This window comes from Budorcas taxicolor, chromosome 1, assembly GCF_023091745.1.
Source record: "Budorcas taxicolor isolate Tak-1 chromosome 1, Takin1.1, whole genome shotgun sequence".
Lineage (NCBI taxonomy): Eukaryota > Metazoa > Chordata > Mammalia > Artiodactyla > Bovidae > Budorcas > Budorcas taxicolor.
Window position 1 is genome coordinate 180,783,142 of NC_068910.1, and position 21,999 is coordinate 180,805,140.

At 37.2% G+C, this 21,999-nt stretch overlaps 1 protein-coding gene across 1 annotated transcript in view; it reads right to left on the reverse strand.

Annotated features, from left to right (window-relative positions):
• Positions 1 to 21,999, reverse strand: part of MED12L (mediator complex subunit 12L) — a 354,867-nt gene that overhangs the window by 52,235 nt on the left and 280,633 nt on the right. The window contains exons 17-26 of the mRNA XM_052636382.1: positions 20,769 to 20,887; positions 20,319 to 20,462; positions 19,320 to 19,483; positions 15,628 to 15,759; positions 10,476 to 10,703; positions 9,731 to 9,872; positions 7,992 to 8,112; positions 7,507 to 7,608; positions 6,677 to 6,790; positions 2,678 to 2,877 (exon numbers count right to left, since the gene is read on the reverse strand). Coding sequence (XP_052492342.1) covers positions 2,678 to 2,877; positions 6,677 to 6,790; positions 7,507 to 7,608; positions 7,992 to 8,112; positions 9,731 to 9,872; positions 10,476 to 10,703; positions 15,628 to 15,759; positions 19,320 to 19,483; positions 20,319 to 20,462; positions 20,769 to 20,887 — 1,466 coding nt within the window. The remainder of the gene's footprint in view (positions 1 to 2,677; positions 2,878 to 6,676; positions 6,791 to 7,506; positions 7,609 to 7,991; positions 8,113 to 9,730; positions 9,873 to 10,475; positions 10,704 to 15,627; positions 15,760 to 19,319; positions 19,484 to 20,318; positions 20,463 to 20,768; positions 20,888 to 21,999) is intronic.

Genomic DNA, 21,999 nt, shown 5'->3' on the forward strand with positions numbered 1-21,999 from the left:
AGAAAACACTAGTATGTGTTTTCAGGTGGAGAATGAAACTTTGCTCTAAACACTGTTCTGTAATCATTTTTTTTAACTTGCTATGTAACAGTAGTGATTCTGTATTATAATATGTATTCCTCACTTTCATGGAACGCACTGTAATATATCCCACTGAATAGATAGGATATAGTATAACACTGAGAAAACTGTCTTCCTTTTTGATATCATTATGAATAATGTTACCTTTATAAATACTTGTGCACATCTGTTCTCTGTACAATTATGTTCTTAGGATAACTTCTTACAAGTACAATTGCTGAGTCAAGGATGATCAGTCTCCATATCACAGCAGTTAATCAACCTCAGTAATGCTATCCAGACATCAGTAATTTCTTAAGCATCAAAATGTTTTTAAACTCTCCAGGTGACTCCAATGTGTACCCACAATTAGAAACCAATGCACAACTCAGCACACTCTAAACATATATATGACTAATAGTTAAAGTATACTGTAACCATGGTAAAAGTTAAGAAAAACATGACTCAACACTATATTATACCAATAGCAAAGTGAAAAAGAGCATATACGGTATGCCTTTTTTCTAATAGGAAAGGAGAATTTAATAAAAATTGGAACGATAAATCAGAAAATAATGAAACTGATTACCTAGGGCAGGGAGGAACACAGTGTAGAAAAGATGAGGGAAAGAGATGTACATCTCTGAGCATACCTTCTCACTAGTAGACTGACCTTCGCTGTTGTTTAGTTATTGCTACTGCTATTCAGTCACTAAGCTGTGTCCCACTCTTTGTGACCCCATGGACTGTAGCCCACCAAGCTCCACTGCCCATGGGATTTCCCAGGCAAGAATACTAGAATGGGTTGCCATTTCCTTCTCCAGGGGATCTTTCCTACCCAGGAATCAAACCCACATCTCCTGCATTGGAAGGCAGATTCTTTATCACTGACCCTACCAGGAAACCCCAGCTGACCTTTGGGAGTATGTTATTCTAAAGATAGATATGGTAGGAAAAGAAATGTAAACTGAAAACAAACAAAACCAAATGAAATCAATTCTATTTTAAGTGAGTAATATATCCATACTGAAAAAGAAAGGTCAAATAACTTTTTAGCACATACTGTAAAACCTTAGGGAAAAAAGAATTATAAGCAATTTCTTAACTCCTTTTAGGAGACTCATTCTTTCATTGTAGTATAGGTGTAATAATTCTAACCCTACTTCAGGTGTATTGTAGAATTCAACAAATCAGTAAATGATTGATATTATTGGTATCCAGGACTCTTAATATGGAAGAGAGCAGTTTCAACACAGATTGAAGGGATGCTAACAAAAACTTAAGCTGCTTCATCAGAACTGGACGTTTATCAGTATAAACTCATGATTATACACACACACATTTATGTATATGGATGCTTTTTTCCCCCAGCTCTGCCTGCTTAAAGGGCCTAAAAGCAATAAACACACATTGCCCACAGCAATAAGCACACACAGAACTCAGATCTTGGTTTCTAAACACCATCTTCTTCTAAATAGAACCAAGGTTCCATGAAAAGATGAGTACATCTAGTCTGGGGCAGGAAAAATATAAGATAGGCCAGAAAGGCAGAAAATACTTGTTATTAAAAAAGAAAGAGCGAGAGAGATGTGAAAATAACACAAGAGTCAGCATGAAAAGATTCCCACTTCTGGACAAATCTGGAACAATTTGAACATTATAATAACTGAGGACAATATACTGCAACTTTTGTGGATAATAAATAAGTGGAAGAAAGGAAGGGAAGGCAGAAAAGGTTTGGCTTTTCCTTAGAGTAGAATGAAAACTGATAAATGTGAAAAAAGTGGAGGAGTTGGGAAAAGCCATCTTGCAACCGTCATAGTAAAGCCTGGTTTAGACAAGAATCCAAATGGATGCGCTATGGGAGGTGAGGAAGTGTGATGAGAAGCAGAAAACTTGCGCTGTCTCAGAGAGTGTCCCCCAAACTGTTCACTAATTTCAAGGGGAAAAATGATAACTATACAAAACAAAAATTAAAAAAAAAAAAACACAGTGGAAACAGCCTGATCAACGCTAACATCACCAATGAGGTACAAATGGGCCTCAGGCACCTTTGGATGTGATCACCTGAGAAGAATATAGCATACTTCTACAGTATCATGGTGAGGAAGGCATAATCTGACACTAACCACCAGGAAACTAAAGACAAAGCCAAGATTATTGGGAAAACTGACCAAACTGGAATGTGGCCTATAGGTGAGAAAAACTTAAGATACCAATGCTAAATTTCCTTTCCTTTTTAAAAATTGTATTTAGTTATGTTAATAAATGCTGAAATATTAAAAAGTAAAAAAGGACAATGTATTCTATCTCTTCTCAAATGCTTAAGTAAAAATATAAGAAGTAAAAAGTATATGAGACCATACTCACATACACACAAATAGAATTATAAAGCAAACATGGTAAGATTTTAAAAAATCAGTGAATCTGTGTATAGGGTATACTAAACTTCTTTATAAATTATTACAACTTTTCAGAAAATTTGAAATTATTTCAAAATAAAGTGAGAAGGCAAAAGAGGACTATCTGTGTACAAGTTTCCTACAATATTGGGCCTTTCTCTCCAAAAGAACAATAATACACTCAAAGTTAAAGGCAAATTAAACCTGAAAAATACCTGTTGACAGATGGTCCTCAGTACATATCTAGCATATTCTCTTAAATTGGCCGTTTCTATGGAAATGCTTTTCCCACAGGATTTTGAATTTTGTGAGGCAGTCCAGATATCCTCAGCATTCCCATCACGTCGTAAACCCCTCATGGTGAAGTCATCATTTTTTAAAGAGCTGACACTGTTATTGCCAATTTTGGCATCTCCTACATAACAGAATCACAAAAGCAAAATCATAGAAATTCAAAATATTGCCAAATATTTGGAAAATAAATGAGGCAAGCATTCAGAGATTTAAAATACATGAATGGGATCATTATTGTAAAGTAAGTTGTTCAGCAACAAAGAGAAGGGATCAATACAGGAACACTGAGAAGTTCCATCAGACACAGGAAAAAACAGTTCAAGGCTCATTTTTTATTTCATTTATAGAATTAAGTATACTTTCACCAAACTTGGAAAGGCTATTATGAATCACACAAGAATCACAGAACATTGATTTCACCAATATTTCAAGCACAAATGTATGCAAATTCATTTGACTTATATAGACAAGGAAAAAATGGGTTACTCACCCTTCTAGATGTCCCTTTTTCATTTCTTCTCTTACAATGAATGACTTATTTTCTATCCATAGGTCAAGAGAAAAGTTTTGCCTTAGCCCACCTTACTATCAACTTCTTGACAAGAGAGATTTATTTCCCTGGGAATGGAAAAGGGCAATGCATACTAAGGAAGCCCTGGAAAATAGGGCATTCATTGAATAACCCATGTCTTTCACTTTCCTCTTTGTAAACATCCAAATTAGAAAACCTCACCTGATCAGCCTCTCATATACTTAGTAAAATGAAGCTCAGGAAAGTGTTTTCCTCAAAACAAAGTTCTAGGGGGAAAACTGAGCAGAATTATTGATAGTTGGAAATAAGAAATATTCTCTAGCCATGAAAGACAAAAATTTGTCATATTTTAAAAGTGAAAAATTAATGTAATTTGGTTTAAAAAAAAAAAAAAAAAGACAGCCAGATGGAAACAGAGCCTCCAAACTCTTGTCTATTTACCCACAAAGATCACAAGCATTGAACAGGAAAAATTCCTGTAACCAACAGATGAGTTTAGATAAAGCCCTCACTACTTCACTGTAAGGGAAACCAACCCCAGGTCAGTGCAAAAAGCCTTTTAAAACCCTTAAGTCAGCCAAGAAAAACTTTTGACTTTGCTGAATTTTAAAAATCAGAATCGCTTAGTAAATGTTTACTGAAAAAATCTTAAGGGGAGGGAGGAACACATAATACATTTCAACTCAGTATCTTAACACATATTATACATTTCTCATTCAAATATTTATGCAAAAAAGCACCAAGTTCACTTCACTCATAGGCATTTATTTAATTCAGCAAAGCTCTTCAAAAGCTGGAACAAAGACTGAATTCTACATGTACCAACATTTAGCATGCTATTTCCAAACTTAGAAGATATAAACAACTACTGTTGCTATTGTTATTTAGTCACTAAGTTGTGTCCAACTCTGCGACCCCATGTACTATAGCCCACCAGGCTCCACTCTCCATAGGATTTCCCTAGCAAGAATACTGGAGTGGGTTGCCATTTACTTCTCCAGGGGATCTTCACGACTTAGGGACTGAACCCGAGTCTCCTGCATTGTCAGACAGATTCTTTACCACTGAGCCCCCAGGGAAGCCCATAAATATCCTGTGCATGCATGCTCTGTCATGTCTGACTCTTTGCAACCCCACAGACTGCAGCCTGGCAGGCTCCTCCATCCATGGAATTCTCCAGGCAAGAATACCAGAGTGGGTTGCCATTTCCCATTCCAGGGAATCTTTCTGACCCAGGCGTAGAATCCACGTCCCCTGAGTTGGCAGGAGTGTTCTTTACCACTGAGCCACCAGGGAAGCCCTATAAACAACTGTTTCCAGACCTTAAACTACTAGAGAAAGTAGAAATTGAATTCCATAAAACAGTACTATCTCCCTAACTCAAAATAGATCCTAGTGGACAGGACTTGAGAGAACACTGTGATAAGAACACAGTGAGGTAAATAAAACTGCAAAAACAAGGAAACACCTCTGCCAGCCCCAGTCTAGGCGATCCTTATTCAATTTAGATGTTAGGATGACTGAGAAGGTCAGGAAGGCTGTGCTAGAAGCTTCTGCAACGGCAGAGACAATAGAACAGACACAGTGTTCAGTGCCTGCCTGGTCCAAGGGTCTGTTGACATTCAACAAACCTCATCCTGACTTCTCAGACCTGAAGAACCCTCTATCACTTAGGAAGATGTAGAATCCACCAAGAACTGGGGCCAATTAAATAGGTCAAGGAAAGGCCATGAGATAAACTGGTGGGCACTGATATTAAAATATGTATACTTTAAGAGGTTGGCAAATTATACTTGGAATTAAACCATTAAATATAATGTTTCTATGGTACACATTTTAGTTTCTGCAAATGTCTATCACATATGCATTCACACTTTCAACATTAGCTTATGGAAAATCTTTCCCTGATGGGCATTAGAAATACCAGTAAAAAAAAGTCAGTCCCTGATTGCTTAGTCCCTATATTTATTTATTAAATAGAACTCACTGGCCAGCTTTCCTTTCAAACATATTAAAAGTAGAAAAATCTTACTGAAATGAGCATTTAATGTTGGCAGTATACTACTAAGAGCTCAGAGGAGAGCCTGTGGCCCTCCATATGGCTCTACCTTTCCATTACAAATACAAAATCCCTGGGCATTTCAATAGGAGTGTGTGTGTGTGTGTGTGTGTGTGTGTGTGTGTGCGTGCGTGCGTGTGTCCGTGTGTCCGTGTGTGTGTGTGCGCGCGCGTGTGTGTGTGTGTGTGTGTGTGTGTGTTAAGGTGAACTTTACATAGTTTGTTTGATGAAAACTCTTGTTACCTACCCCCATCATCACCAAATAATACTTAAGTGTTGTTTGCTCAGTCGTGTCTGACTCTTTGCAACCCCATGAACTGTAGGCCACCAGTCTTCTCTGTCCATGGGATTCTCCAGGCAAAAACACTGGAGTGGGTTGCCTTTTCCTTCTCCAGGGGAACGTCCCGACTCAGGGATCGAACCTGGATCTCCTGCATTGCAGGCAGATTCTTTACCATCTGAGCCACCAGGAAAGCCCCAATACTTCATAAAGAGAGGTATAAAAGGATCAGGATACATTCTAAAACACGTTTAAGACTCACCTAAAACAATTCATCTAAACTCAGCAAATTCGGTTCTAGCCAAAAGGAGTCCCTTTGGAACATAAGAGGTAATTTTTGTTTAGTCAAGACCAAAAGAGGGTACCTTAAGTTGAAATTAGGCAGTATGAATTCAAGAATCCTTCCCAATCCTTTAAATCCTGAATGATTTACAGAATAAAAATGTTTTAACTACTGCACTGTAAATGAACAGAAAAGACAGTACTACTATTCCTGGAGAATACATATCAATAAAGATGTAGGGATGTCATGAACATTATAAATTAAATGAAAAAGTGTGATATCCAATACTGATTTATCAACAGTATCAATATCATTGAAATTATCACCTGCTGCATGACAAAAACTAAGGCAGATGGACAGAAACTTTTTCAGGATCACAATGAAAAACTAAGATTAAAACCCAGATTTTCTTGTATTCTAGTCCAGGAATATAATACAAAATGTAAACCTTTACACAGATTACCATTTCAACAGAGTTCATCACAAAGTGTGACTTCTGCCAACAAATGAAATCCTAACAACCCTATGGGCAGCTAAAATACCACAGGAAAAAAAGTATTTAAACTCCCCCAGAATTGTAAGTAAGGGACAGACTTCTTGCAGTCCAACTGAACATAAACTTGAAAAAAAAAACAACTAATTTTTCCAAGAGAATAAACAAACAAAACTGTGTTTCTAATAATTTTAACGAGAGTTAAACCTGAACAGAAATTATTTTGCCTCTGTTTCTAGTGATTAACCAAGCTCAGTGCCAGGATAATCTTACCAAGCATCATAATTGCTTTTAAGACAGCAAACACGGCTCCCACTTCAATGCTGTTGTGAGCAGCAGCTAAGAGGTGTCGATCACAAGATGATCTTATTCCGGGGAAAGGTTTGCCTGTAAGAAAAACAAAGCTTTAACAGATTCATCATCATCATTAACCACTGTTTGTAACCATTTACAGTCAGCAGGGCTTTTCATTGTTAAGCTGTGGGCGCTTAATTGCTATTAGCTAGCTTTAATTGGCGTTTCATGGATTCACTAAGAGACACTGCCAGTATCCAGTACTGTTTGTTTTTTGGGTTTTTCTTTAATTATTAAGACAATGGCTTTGCTCTTCAGAGAGATGTTATCGAAAAAAAATCAGTAGCACTTTTATCCATTTCTGCTGATGTCGCACACACATTTACATAGAAATGATCTTTAGGAACAGACTGCACTAAATTCTAATCCCTAGAATTCTTTACCTATTCCCTTCACCTTAGTAAAAGAATAAATGAAATGCCATTGCCCTAAACTGCTAGAGTATGGTTCTTAACCAACAAGAGTATGTTGGAGGATCACACTGCCCACCAGCATGACTTGGCCAAGGAGCAGAGGTAATTTTATTGTTTATTAACTCCTGATGTGAGTTTCTCAATACACCCTGATATTACGTAAAAGAAAGGTGCTGACAACCTTTCTCAACAGCTGACAACCCCTTTCTTTCATCACCTTGAAACAAGCCCACCAAAATCAGGAAGGAGATTACAGAATGGACAGCCTACTTGGTCAAGTTAAACCTAAAGCTCCAAATGAAAACGTCATCAGATAGATTTCAACTGTCATCTCACCAGTTGCTTGAGGTAACAGGCAGGCCTGGGGAGCTCGAAAGAGATGAAGCAGTAGGCGGCATGTCATTCTTGCCCCAGGCTCCGCATCTGCATCTCCGCAAGCTAGGAGGGAGGATTTTAAAAGCAAGTTTTGTAACATACTGAAGAACATATCTTCGGCATTTCTCGTAAGCTGAAGTTTCTGGGATAATTTAAATAAATGCTCCTTACAGTAGAAAGTAAAGCACTGGCTATTTCTTTTCTGAGACACCTGAGAGCTCTCTTACAAACAAGTACTAAGATAGCCGTTTCCAACCTTCTCCATTTAAATCAGTGTGACTTTGTTTGGAACAATTATTATAATTCTACCACCTCTACCTTGATGACGTATTACTGCACACTGCATGTCTGCTCAAATTCTAATCTGTCACTCCTTCCACTTGTGAGAGACCACAGCACCAAGACACCAATCAAATAAGCAGGGCAGCTCGGGGACGCAGCCTTACCTGCGGCTAGAAGAGAGGGGAGTGCGACGTGTTGCACGACGTCCTCCAGGGAGAAACACTGTCGTGCTATCAGAATAGCAATGAAAGTAGCTAATGAATCATGGAATGAAAGGTCACTCACCTTCAAGAAAAACATTGACATGTTTTAATACCTAACACCCTTTGGAATAACATCTTAAGATTCATATCTAAGAGAAAGTAGGCAACACCAATTAGATCTCAAATCCCAAAAGGAACCAGTAGAGGGAAATCACTTATGAGTTATTACCCTCTGGGCGTTTTTCTATTTTTTAAGACAAAGAAAGGGGTTCACCCATATCGCAAAGCTTTAAGACAGTTCTAAGCTGTACCTTGAGTACATGTAACTGAGAAACTAAACAATAAAACAGCAAAATGAAGATATCTCTAACCGATATAACATAAGTAAGTCTTTTTGGCAGAATGCAGTATAATCTGATATTGACGGGTAAGATCATTAGAAGCAATGGAAAACAAGGAGGTTCTCTAACTGAAAAACAAGCCTTGTGAGTGTTTGGGTGTTTCTTTCAGGAATAACTAATCTTAGATAATTAAATTAGTTTCAAAAACAATTGTGAAAATTCTCATCAACACCTAAATTTAAAGAAGAGTGAAGATGAGTGAGGGAGAAAATGAAAGAAAGAGGAGAATCAGAGGAGAAAAAATCATTCATTCAGAGTGAAACTTCTACCCTTTGCAGATCTCACAAGACTTTGGCAGAAAGCAATAAGAAAAACAGCTGTAGTGGCAGCCTCCACATTAAGTTGTCCTGTAAGTCAAAAACTATGGTTAGAGACTTACAGAGAAAGAGTACAGCACCTAGAGGTTCATACTATTAATTCCAACTTTACAGATGAGGAAACAAGCAGAGGTAAAGTGCAACAAAAACAACTGAAAGATTAAGGACCTATGTTAAAGACAGAAATTTGGGTCTTTGCTGTCTGGAAGAGTAGGTCACAGATATGAGTTTTACACCTTAGGTGCCCACAGGATAGAGTAGGATTGCCCATGTGGTCTTGAGTCACCAGAACTAGGAAATAAAACTTTAACTGAGAGGCAGGTTTTATAATGTATACAGTTCTTCTATATATGAGATACACTAATATGTAACATGATTTACTGCAAGAAGTGATGGAAGCAACAAGCAGAAATAAAGAATCAAGATGGATTTTTAAGATATTCACACACTGATGCAATGTGATAGTTGAGAAAATATGTGTTACTTTATAACAGACATCTCTTCCAAAACTTTCAGACACAGTCTCTAAGAAAGATTGGACAGCTCTACAAATCTGAGCCTGGACATCCTAATCCCACACAACAGAACCAATACTCTAAGGAGAGTTTTTCTCACCTTAAGAAAACAAACTGGCTGACTTCAGAATGCAAACTGCTTCAGTTAAGTTATGCCCTGCACCATGAAGGACCCAAGGCACTTAGTAAACTATGAACAGACTACTCTGAGGAGACCACAGACAAGAAGTCTCAGCTAACAAAGAAGGAGACTCCTGGCATCTCCATTCTAAATTAAGCTATTTTAGTTTTTTGTTTTTTTTTTCCATTTACTTTTCCTTGTCAATCACATGCTGGTTTATCACTTCTACAGAGAGAGAAGAAAACAATTTATATTATTTCAGTTAAGAGTTGAGTCAACTAAAAAAAAATAACTAATTGAATATTTAGTTGCACAGCTGAGTTTTTAAATGCAACAGAAAACTTACATCTACAGTGCAAAGAACATCATTAAACCCCCACACGTGATTTGAAGAACAACAAAGAGCCTTCAGGACCCCCAGCCATTCTGAACTGAGAACAGTGCAGCAGGCCGTCAGCTCGGAGGAGAAATTGGCTATGTCATTAATCCTACAAAGAAGAAAAAGAACATAGGAGAAGGTAACAAAAGACAAATACTCATACAGGATAAACTCAACGAACATATAATTTCAGTATCATCGAACATGGGATTCATTTCTTAGATTCAAGGATATAATAAAAATCCACTTGACAAACTACCTACTAGAATACAGGACAGAAGAGAAAGGAAATGTCTTCACATGTTTTCTAATATTTAATGCTGTCTAGCAACAAACAATAACCAGTACAGATAGCAATTAACATATTTTTAGTTCAGTAAACAAATCTCACCTATGAATTCATGCTTTTAAAAAACATTTAAAAAAGTAAAAAGAAGAACTAAATCCAACATTTCCAAAATTATGTGTATTTTTCATTGGTATTTTTGTCATATATGTTTTTGAAAATGGATCAGACAACTGATGGACTATATCTAAAGCATCTTACGTCAGATCAATAAGCCAGGTTAAGAAAAGCAGCCAGAATAGAGCTGAAGTAAACTCAGTTACAAAATAAGATTTAAAAAACAAAGCCAAATGTCTCAAATTAAAGATCTGAATTTCAAAGTAGCAATCGTGCAACAACTGTGTTTAATCAAAAAGCCCAGCTCACCTTCCAGCATCCTGATGACCCATACATACATTCATGAGAGTGTTACAGACGAAGCTGTAGCGATTGGCTGCGTTGTCACTGAGGATCTTGCCCAGCACTGAGTAGTTGATGCTACGGGCCGAGGGATTCTCAATAAAATCCATCATGAAGTCCGGATCCCATCGCAAGTTAGAATTTGCAGGAATCACATTATTATATATGGTTTGCTTTACTTTTGAACAGGCACTACTGAGGTTAGAAGCAGAAGAGTTAAAAGACAAAACAAAACTACAATAACTAGAAAGTGACTTCATTTAAGGACAGATTAAATGGCAACTGTAAAGTATTCCTAGAGAAAGCTCACATTATGGATTCTTGATTCCAACTTCCCAATAATAAGCATTGGACACATTGCCTAGAATGTTCTAGCTCCAAAAACAGTTACTAATTGGGTAGAGGAACAAAACAAAAATAAGACATTTGGGTACTAATTTTAAGTTAAAGGTCGTTTCTACATTTTACATGCTTTAAAAATAAAATCATCTACTAACACGTCCAACAACTTTTCTGAATAGTGAGTGTTATAACTTAAGACTAATAAAAATGGATTGGATTACACACCCACAATAACTTGGTGTTTTTATCCTAATCATGCATCCTGTAAAACTATTTCTCTCCATTCGGAATATCCAGGGAGGTTCAAGTGTCATGCCTAACTAGGAAAGAAGGGTTCACTCCCTGCCTTCAAGGAGTTTAAATTCTAGGAAGGCACATATGGATAATATACAAAGTCTATGAGAGTAGAGAAACCATTATACTGTTCCTAGAAATGTACCATGTTGTGCTTCTCCGTGGCATCTAGGGTGTTTTAAGAACCTGGTTTACAACATTCAGAATTATACAGAATAACATATAGAATATATTGTCTAAGTGTATAAAAGAGAATTAGAAAGCATCCTCTCAAATCTTGCTCTGCAGCTACGGCTGAAGTATGACCTGATTTCCGAGCTCAGACCCCACGTGCACATTGCTGTCCTTGCCCACTTGCTGTGGATAACAAGTCCATAAACAACATTTCATCTTCTCTATAAAAGAGCTGTTTTAAGCACCAGAAAATTTTTTCTTTTTAAATTTCAGTAAATTTATTTGTGATCAAGGTGACATGCCCTAGTTTTATGCACCTATAAAAATAGTAGCCAGGAATGATTTCCTCACAAATGAAAAGATCTATAGACTCTTGTGGAGAAGGCTCTGACAACCCACTCCAGTACTCTTGCCTTGAAAATCCCATGGACAGAGGAGCCTGGTAGGCTGTAGTCCATGGGGTCGCAAAGAGTCAGACACAACTGAGCGACTTCACTTTCACTTTTCACTTTCACGCTTTGGAGAAGGAAATGGCAACCCAGACCAGTGTTCTTGCCTGGAGAATCCCAGGGACGGGGAGCCTGGCGGGCTGCCATCTATGGGGTCGCACAGAGTCAGACATGACTGAGTGACTTAGCAGCAGCAGCAGCAGCATAGACTCTTTACCCTAAACTGTTACCACTGACAACTGCTTCCAGAAAACAGAGATTGCTCAGTTCAGTGTTTACCAAAATGTGACTTCAGATTTTCTCCTTCACAATCACCTCGGGGAATTTGTAAAAATTAAAAGACTTGTGAACCTCACTGTTAGGTGTATGGAATCTGTATGCTTTAAAAAAAAAAAAAAAAAAAAACAACTGTCCCAGGTAAAACTAAGTCCCAGATATGCTTGGAAAGTATTGGGACAAGAGGGAGGACTAAAGCCACCCACTAAATGGTAGCAAATACAACTTTCTACATGCTTTTTCTTTGCAGACAACTTATATAAATGCTTGTCAGTGGTTGCTGAAGGATATAAGTTTGCAACCTGAATTCATGACCTGTTCAAAATGACAAATATTAAACAGTTCCCAGAGCTTTTATTCATTTAACTTTAAAATGGGGTTTATTTATGGCTGTGCTGGCTCTGCACTGCTGCAGGAAAGGTTGCTCTACTTGTGGCAGGCAGGGGCTCCTCTCGAGTTGTGGTGTTCAGGCTTCTCATTGTGGTAGCTTTTCTTGCTGCAGAGCACAAGCTCTGGGCGTGTGCACTTCAGTAGTTGTGGCTCGCATGGGCTTAGTTGCTTCACGTCATGTGGAATCTTTCCTGACCAGGGACCAAACCCATGTCCACAGGATTGGAAGGTGGGTTCTTAACCAATGGACCACTAGACAAGTCCTCCAAGCACGTTTAAAATCTCTCTTTTCCCTGTCTTAACCCTTGCCATGCTTTCCGCTCAACATTCATATATTCTCACTTAGCGATAGTTCTAAATTTGCTTTACCTCTCCACTAAAAAGGAAATAAAAACCAATTTTTCTCTCTGCTGGGCCCCTTCCTAGTATCAGTCCCTGGTTTCCTCTACCTCCCAGTATTCCGAGTGTTAAGGAAACAGAGTTCTGCAAACAGCAAAGCAGTATCTTTTTTCAACTTTCCACTTAATTCTAACAATCTACCCAAGTCTGTCTTTAGAAAGCAAAAGAACTCTGCTTTTCTTTCTGCATTTTTTTGAGTCAGCCTCACTTTTCTGGGACTTCTTTCAAGTTGATGCCCTCCTGCCTCCACTTATAATTTTCCTGAACTTTGTGGTTCATGCTGAGTCTCCTCACCCTTCATTTTGAGGCTTCCTATTTCACTTATTACACTCTTTACAAATGAGCCCTAGGTTTTAATGAAACATTAGCTGCCATCAAGGTCACTGTCAAATTCTTAGCACTCTCTGTTTCAGGAGTATATGCAGTTAACAAGCAAATAAAAACTCTCATTTCCTTCTGAAGCTGTATGCATCATAAAAACCTGATACAATAATGAAAGCAACACATAGCTCAAGGCCAAAATGACTTATATTCAAATGTGGGTTTCATCATTTATTAACTTACGATGAAGAATAATCATTTATTGATAGGAAAAATTACTTCTACTTCCTGGGGTTGTTAGGAGGATTAAAGATCTTGATGAAAACAACCCAGCAAAGCCCTTGGCACACAGCAGCAGCTCAGTCATAGTGAATGTTACCTGCTCCGTCCATGTCTGACTCTTTTTGACCTCTCAGACTGTAGCCCACCAGGCTCTTCTGTTTATGCGGTTCTCCAGGCAAGAAACTGGAGTGGGTTGCCATGCCCTTTTCCAGGTTATCTTCCCAATGCAGGGATCAAACCAATGTCTCCTGCACTGGCAGGCAGACATTTTTTACTTGTCTGAGGCACCAGGGAAGCCTGCTCAGTCATAAGTAGATGTGATTAGTGATCTATTTCATTCAAATATTTCACTTATACACATTATAGATGATGTTTCAGATCCAATCATTAAAACTGGTTTAGTAATATATTAATAGACATCTCTCTGCACATCTAGCTTTTCTTCAACCATTTTCTTAATCCTAGACTATAAATAACACTTGACTTGAAGGTTTTCCAAGAGAATTGCCATTTTCTTCCATGTCTTTAATTGCTAATGCTAAGTAGCCCCTCAGTTCATTGTTGGTCTCCTAAGTTTCTGCACAGCCAGAGTGCAATACTTGAATTAACTCTCTTAACATGCTTTACTACCCTGCAGGAGCATTAGCGGTCAAACACTGTGGCTTTCTTGAGAAACGTACAGGGCTGTTGCAAGAACCCAGTCATCTATGAGAAAACTCTCTGAAAACTGTAAACTGAAAGCTCTCTGCAAAGTAACAGAAGAACATGGGCATTGTTTTTACATTATTTCTGGGGGAAAATATTAATATTTCATAAGGGATTATTTCTAAACCTAATTCATTTCATAAAGACGTACTTTCACATTTTTTTCCCTATCAGTACCATTAAAAATATCACAGATTTTGTTTTTGGTATAGATCATTCTTTAAATAGATTTTTTTTTTTTTCCCTGCAGTGCCTACTATGAGCCAGATACTCTTCAAGGTACTGGGATAGAGCAATGAAGAAAACATAAAGCTTCTGCTCTCAAGAAGCTTATATTCTAGAAAGGAGCCAGGCCATAAATAAGTGTATAATGTATGAAGTGGGGAGGGGGAATCATGCTAAGCTCAGTGAATGACAGAGAGTGGGGGCAAGGGCTGTCCTACTTCAAAGGGGCTGATCAGAGAGGCAGAGCCCTGAATAAACTGTGGGAGTGAGCAAGTAACTGCAGGAAAACTTTACAAGAGCGGTAACAGCCAAGGGCAAAAGCTCCAAGATGGGAGTGTGTTTAGAATGTTTGGAGACCAATAGGGAGGTCCATGTGGTTAATCTGAACAGAGAGAAAGAGAAGACAGGGCTGGATCCAGTAGATCCTGAAGGATTTTGAATTCTATTCTGAGTAGATAAGAAGCCACTAGTATATGTCAAGTTATTCTTGTTTCAAAAGGGTGACTTTTGAAGACGTGTTGAGAATACTCTTAAGAGAATCAAGGATGCCAGCCAAGAAAGCAGTTAGAAGGAAAATGTGATGGTCCAACCAAGAGATGAGCATGGTGGGAGTGGCAAAGCAATAAAGAGTGATCAGATTCTAGATGTACCTGGAAGACAGAGTTTCTCAGATTTACAAACTGGATGCAAGGTACAAGAGAGTGAAGAAAATCATAACTGACTATTCTTTCCTTGCCTGATTCTCGATTCCAAATTTATTTTGTCAGCTATTACCATTTCCTTCCCTCCACCAACTTATAATTAATCATCTAAACTTCCTCAAACAACATTAAGTAAGTAAGGAGTTTCCAGCACCTGTCCATCTGTTGGGGGTACAAGTGCTAAACTGCAAAGAATGACAAGGAGCCAGAAATGCTATTTCAAGTAGGAAGGAAAAGGAGTCAAAGAAACAAATGCAGGGAGAAAGGAGTATGCAAACGATGGGGAAACAATTTTCTAAGTGAGGTAATAGCAACTGCAAAATACAGAATGTTTTCTATTCTACAAAAATTGCAATCAGAGTTAAGCATGCATAGTAATTTGGAATAGGAAGTTACAGGTACAATGAAATGTACTTCAACAGGAATTCTGGCAGATATAATTAGGATTATTTCTCATTATTAAAAAGGATGACAATATTGGTTGGCCCACAGGAAAAAAAAAAAAAAAGCGGGGCGGGGGGCATAAACCTATTCTTATTCTTTTGACTTTCTTCTACCCACCTGAAGAGGTCTCCAAATTTACTTCTGAGGTGGCTACATGACACGTAGAGATCGTAGAGGTAGGCTAAGATGCATCTTTCAGGGGAAGAACATTCTGAGGGGTTCACAACATGCTTTACCACACCACACAATCTAAGGAGAAAAATACACGAGGACATGAGACACATACTTTGTCAATATATATGTTATTGCTTGAATCTTTTAGAGAATATGTCCCTGATTACTTTGAGTAAGAAAAAAACATATCAGACTGTTAACACTAATCATTATAACAAGTAAATAACTGAATAAAATATCATTTTCTATTATGATATTGAAACACTAAGTATTTTTAAAACTTCAGAAATGCCATTAATAATAAGAAATGAAAGAAATTCCTCCATACAGAAGATGTATAGGGAGGAGTCCATGAATAAAGTTTCTGTACTAGGATATAAAACTTTTAGCAGAGAATCTCTCTTGAGTAAAAAGATTGATAAATTCAGGAAATATGCAAAGGACCCCATGTCCACTTTATAAAGGAGCAATTTCTTCATATCAGTAAGTTTGGTAAGTTCAATTTTAAGACCATAAGCTGGTTCAGGCATAAAACTGACAAATGGTTTGAGGTCACATTCTCCTTCTTTATCCAAACTAGAGACAAATTTACTTTAGTTAATCTTAATTAACAATTCCAAACTCCTTCTTTTTGGTGATATGACACTCGCACTTCAGAAGAAGCGTTTACTACTCCAGTTTCCCAGGTCAGGAAGATGGCCTCTCGGGCCACAGTTCATACAGCACACAATTTCACGTGACACATATAGACACCTAGTGGTCCATCCAACTATCAGAGTCAGATTCCACCGCCATGCTGCATTTGATTACTACAACAGTGTCACATATGACTCAAGATTATTAAAGCTGAAACATGTTTCAGAAATCATCTGATTCACCTTCTTTATCTTACAAAGAGGGCTCTGAGGCTCAGAAAGGTAATGTAATTTGCCCACAAGGCAAAGAGCTAGTTTATAGCACATCCTAAAAGAGAACTCAGGTCTCCAGAGGCCCAGTCTAGAGCCTTCTCTGCTGTTTAGAAGATGGGAGGAAGCCTGGGATGACAAGGCTGAGAAGGACACTGGAATCACAGGCAATACCTCCGGGCACCCTTCCCAAGACCTGTAACTTGAAGGCTCACACAGACTTGGACTTGTTATTCCCGCTCTGGGAGCAGCAGAACCCTGATAGCTCTGTGGTTCAGCTGGCAATAGCACAGGAAGAGCAGTGTTCCCTGAAATGGGCCTGCCAGGCTGTGGGCTTTTTCTCTGTGGGTGTAAATGAGAAATGCCTTTCAAACTAAGACAGAGAAGCGCCAACATCCAGAAAGAAATCCAGCCCAACATCAGAGGTGGGACTAGCAAACCATGCAAAGAAATAGGCATGTAGTATCCCAAGCCTGTGAACTGACAGCAGCCGATGCAGACTACTGAAAATGGCTGTCAGTTGCGTCAAAAGTGTCCCAAAGTTAAGAAGAAAAGTAGGTGCTTCAGTCAGTTGTTACCTATCTAAACCAAAATAGCTCCAGGCATACCTTGAAAAAGCAAAGAATTATTTTGTGATTGAAGAAAACAAACATGTATTGAAAGATTGCCAGGCATTTACTCTATCAAAGTCAGTGTTCCCTCGACTTCCTAGAAGTAACAAAATATTTCACATCGAGATCCAGTATGTTTATATAAGTACCAAAAAAAAAAAAAAAAACCCAACCCAGAATAAGAGTTTGGGGAAAAGTACTTATCTTTACCATATATGATAAAAAACAAACACAAAGTGAATATCAAACATGATTTTATAAACATTTAATAGAACACAAATTTAAAATATCAAAATGAATGATAATGACATAATTTCAAAATAAAGGGAAAAAAAAAGTACTTGTGAAAAAGAATTATTTTCATTTCATGACCAACTAGGGCATTTCCATTCACAGTTTAAAAAGTATGGTGTAAATCAAACAGTATGAATGAGCTCCATAAATGATTGCTAACTGTTTCAGGAATCTGGCAGATTAATTAGCTATGAGATGCTGGGTACAACACTTCACCAGCCACTCCAATTAACAGGCCTGAGTGTCAGTTTCTTGAGTTGGAAAATGGTACTAATTATTCAACTCCACAGGGTATTTGAGGGCTGTAAAATAGTTCTATATTTTCTGGATTCTAAGGTAGCTATTTTTTACATTTAAGAATATCAGGGATGTTTCAGATGCCACTTAGTAATAATCTAAGTGTTTATTATCTGTGGCTTTTCTCTTATAAGAAGAGAAAACTTACGGTTCATCAAAGCTAAAATATTTAACTGGCTCAACAGAGAAAAAAAATTCTGCTGACTCTGGTCACAGAGAAAAAATTGAAGAAAGAGGCCAGAATAGGAGAGACAAACTTGAAGCAAAGATTAACAAGATATTAAATCAGGTGTCTTTAAGTGATAAGATAGTATTTGTTAGGTGAGGATGGCTGCAAATAGAGAAGAGGCACAGAAATACTTATATCAAGTTCAATGATAGCAAAAGTCTAAAAGCAAAAATTCTACTTTAGCCTAAAATCTAGTCCAAAATGTACTTTAACTTTAAAGTGAAAATTTTCATCTTGGGAAATGCAGTTAAAGAAAAGCATATATAGTTAAGAGACAGCCTCTTACATGAACGGAATGTAATAATTGGATTTACTTTGTTCTGATTTTTTTTTTAATTTATATGTTATTACAGAAACATCTTTAAGACTTCAAAGAATAGTTACAAATTAAAAAAGCTATGTGTAGAATTAATGTGGTAGCATTTCCTCTTCCCTCCAAAAGCTGCTGTTAAATAGATGCCACTCTAGAATAGACAGATTACATGTGCTGGATTACCAATAAAAAAGCACTGTGAAACCAAAGAACTCCATGTTTGTCTTTTGAGCCCATTAGGAAAAATGGGAAAAAAAGAGGTAGCCTTTCTTTTAAGAACATATACATAAAGCCCGGAGAAAGAAGTCTGCAGTGGACAAAACAGAGCTCAGAATAAGTGTTTTGACAGCTCATTATATTTCTCTGGTTCCAGTAATTTCAGCCTCTAATGGTAGTGATGTAATTACTTAGCCCAACTTCTCTAATGGTAGAAGAGAAAACCTTAGCCTACAATTCATCCAAACTGAAAAAGACTAAGAATCAAAAAGTCATTTATTCTAGATTAACTCATCAAATTTTTCCTTTAATTTATAAAAGAAATGAAATTGAAAAGTTAAATCTGTAAGATGGTATGTGTTCAAAGCTTATTTGGAGCTAGATTCTCCAAATAGAAACTGAAATTACGTGAACAATGAAGCAACCGCATATTCACCAATCATAATAATTCGGGATTCTGGTCAGCAGAGATGACAGTAACTAGGGAGACAGAAGTAGGCAGGCAGGCTTTCTACGCTTTTATCACCGTTCTGATAAACGCTTCCTGGCACAAGCCTTCTTTAACTATGCATCTTTTTATGAAACAAACAGTACTATTTTTCGTTTAAAGACACTATAAAACTTTATCACAAATACACATTCTATTGTTAAATCTGTGAACAGGGGATATAGGAAGGTCTTTGTTCTTCTTTCAAACTTTATATTCAGTTATTATTTCAAAATAAAGCTTCTTTAAAAAAGCCACCTTACACATTTTAGGATATACCAACCCTTCAAACACCTGGGCTGTCTGGTCGGGATTCAGGATCAGACAGCTGTGGTAGCGCCTGAGAACAGCCACAATGCAGACACACAGTCCTGTCGTGTAGCTTCCTGCCAGGCTGGAGGACTTCAGGAGCAGTTCCGCCTCCACAACACTCAGCTCGTTCAGGAGCTGCAATAGGCAAAACGATCGAATGAACATGTAACTACCAAAACAAATAGGAAAAAACGCTAATTTTTACACACTCTGGATATACTGAGGCATCCTAAAACTGCTTGATATCCTTTCTTGTTCTGCCGCAGGAACAATAAAATAAATAAAACCACCATCGCAGTACCTCAGGCAATTAAATGGCTTTTACTTTTAATCCTTTATCAAAATTATAGTTTTCCTTTTGTCTGGGCACAACGGTCCATGCCAGCAAGAGGGATTCAATACTGAAATAGTTGCCAAAATGTTATAGTGGTCCAAAGTTCTGGACTGGATAGTTTCAGGAAAAAACACCCCTAGCCTCTTGATTTTCTTCCATTTACACCTCATTTTCAATAAATGGAAGTTATTCATCAGTATTTTCTTATTAACAAAGCTAACACTTCCAACAGAATAAGTAAAAGATATGTTTTATTTCTACTCACTAACAACATATACTAACAAAAGAACTCAATTATGTGTACAAGAAAAATAGTGGAACAAATCAACAATGTTTCATATTTTTTGCTCTTACATAAAATATACTCTATTATAAATAGCAAACAAATTTTCACCTTTCGCTAAGCAAAACAACAAAAGACAAATAAGAAATACAGTCAAAACTCTCATGATTTTTACTATTTTAACACCAATTATATTTATTTGAAAATTATGGACACAGACGCTAGCTGAAAATGCTAGTTAGATACTGTTGACAGAGAATGTCTCAACTATACAAAATTGCATGGGGTGGCTCACTGTAAACTGTACAATGCCTAGTAGGTTTGCTTTGCTAAAAGGCAGATGCCTTTGATACCTGTATTGCAAAGTCAATGAGTCCATTGATATTTAGTGCTGGCTCCATGAGATCAAAGATGAGCTGAATGTGGTGAGCCAGTGGGAGATGGTATGATGTTCCTGATGCAAAGCTTGTGATTTGTTCTAGCACATTGTTAGAAATCTATGTGGAAAAAGTGAAAGTAATTAGAAGACCAATATTCCAAATACCTTTTATGTATTATTTTAATTTTGGAAGCTAAGAAATGTGAATTTATACATGATTCTACTTAGAAGTTGAAACATATTTCTACAGAAAAGAAAATCACGTACAAATCAAATAATATCCTTAAAACAAATATAATTTGAAGAAATAAGACAAGCAGTCATTAAGATCTTGACCTAACTCTCCTAAAGGTAGAACTATAAATGCTTAATTAATTTCCAGGTATTCCTTAATAAATAATAATAAATCAGCTTTAATGGCTACCTGAGATGTCACTTGATGCTGATCAAAATATGAAAGGAGTTGAAGTTTTGTGAATACAGTCTCCAGGGTTGGAAATGCTTCCTGTTTGTTCTTCCTGGCTTTCTGTCCTTCATCTCCAACTAAATAAACACATAGTAGATACATTATTTTTCATTTAATGGAAGCTCTTGACCTTTTTCAGGGATACTTTTTTACTGAACTATAACACACATACGGAAAAGTATACAGACTCACTGAATTTCTACAAAAGAAATTAATTCATGTAATGAAACTCAAACAACAAAATCACATACCAAAACCCTAGAAGCCCTCTCAGGTTCCGTGCAGTCACTTCCCCGCCCCAGAGAACCAAGAGCCTGCCCTCTAATGGCTCAGATTAGTGTTGCTCACTCTATACAAACGGAATCATATGATATATATTTTTATATCTGTCATCTTTCACTCAATAGAATTCTTCTGAGATTGATCCATATTGATGAGGTAATTCTAATCATTTTCTAAACATTAACAATTTTCATTTATGTAATATACTTAAATTTTGGCTATTAATGAGAAATGATAGTTGCTCAGTCGTGTCTGACTTTTTGCAACCAAAGCCCTAGCCCCACCAACCTTCTCTCCCCATATAATTCTCCAAGTAATACTTACTGGATGGGTTGCCATTCCCTTCTCCAGGATTAATGAGAAATCCCTCCTTAAATATTTCTTACTCACTGACTTTTAAAATATGATATCAACATTGAATGGGGAAAAAAAAATCACCCAAATGAACATAACAGAAAACTCCACTGGTATCTTGTTAGGAGACTGTCTAACAACTTAGTATGTAAAAATGGAAATCTACACAATTCCTAACTTTTTAGGGGACAGGAAAGAATTAAATCTGTCCACATTACTGGAAAAGTGCTAACTTTATCAATTTAACATAGAGAAGCTTGGAAAAAATAAAAGTAAGAAATACTACGAACACTGCTTATTCCAGAAGAGCTCTTGTAATTGACCGCTCTGAGGATAAGATCCAGAAATAATTAGGTCCTTTTTAAAAATACTTTTTAATATATGTATTTACAAACACAAATCTAAAACCAAGAAAATGCTGTACTGTATGATCTCAAGGTTCTCTTCCAACACTATGATTCTAAGTAGTCAAATGCTACTGAAACAAAACCCTCCTCACACACCGTCTTACATGGGAAAGTTTAATTTCAGGGAACAAAGGTCATTTTACAGA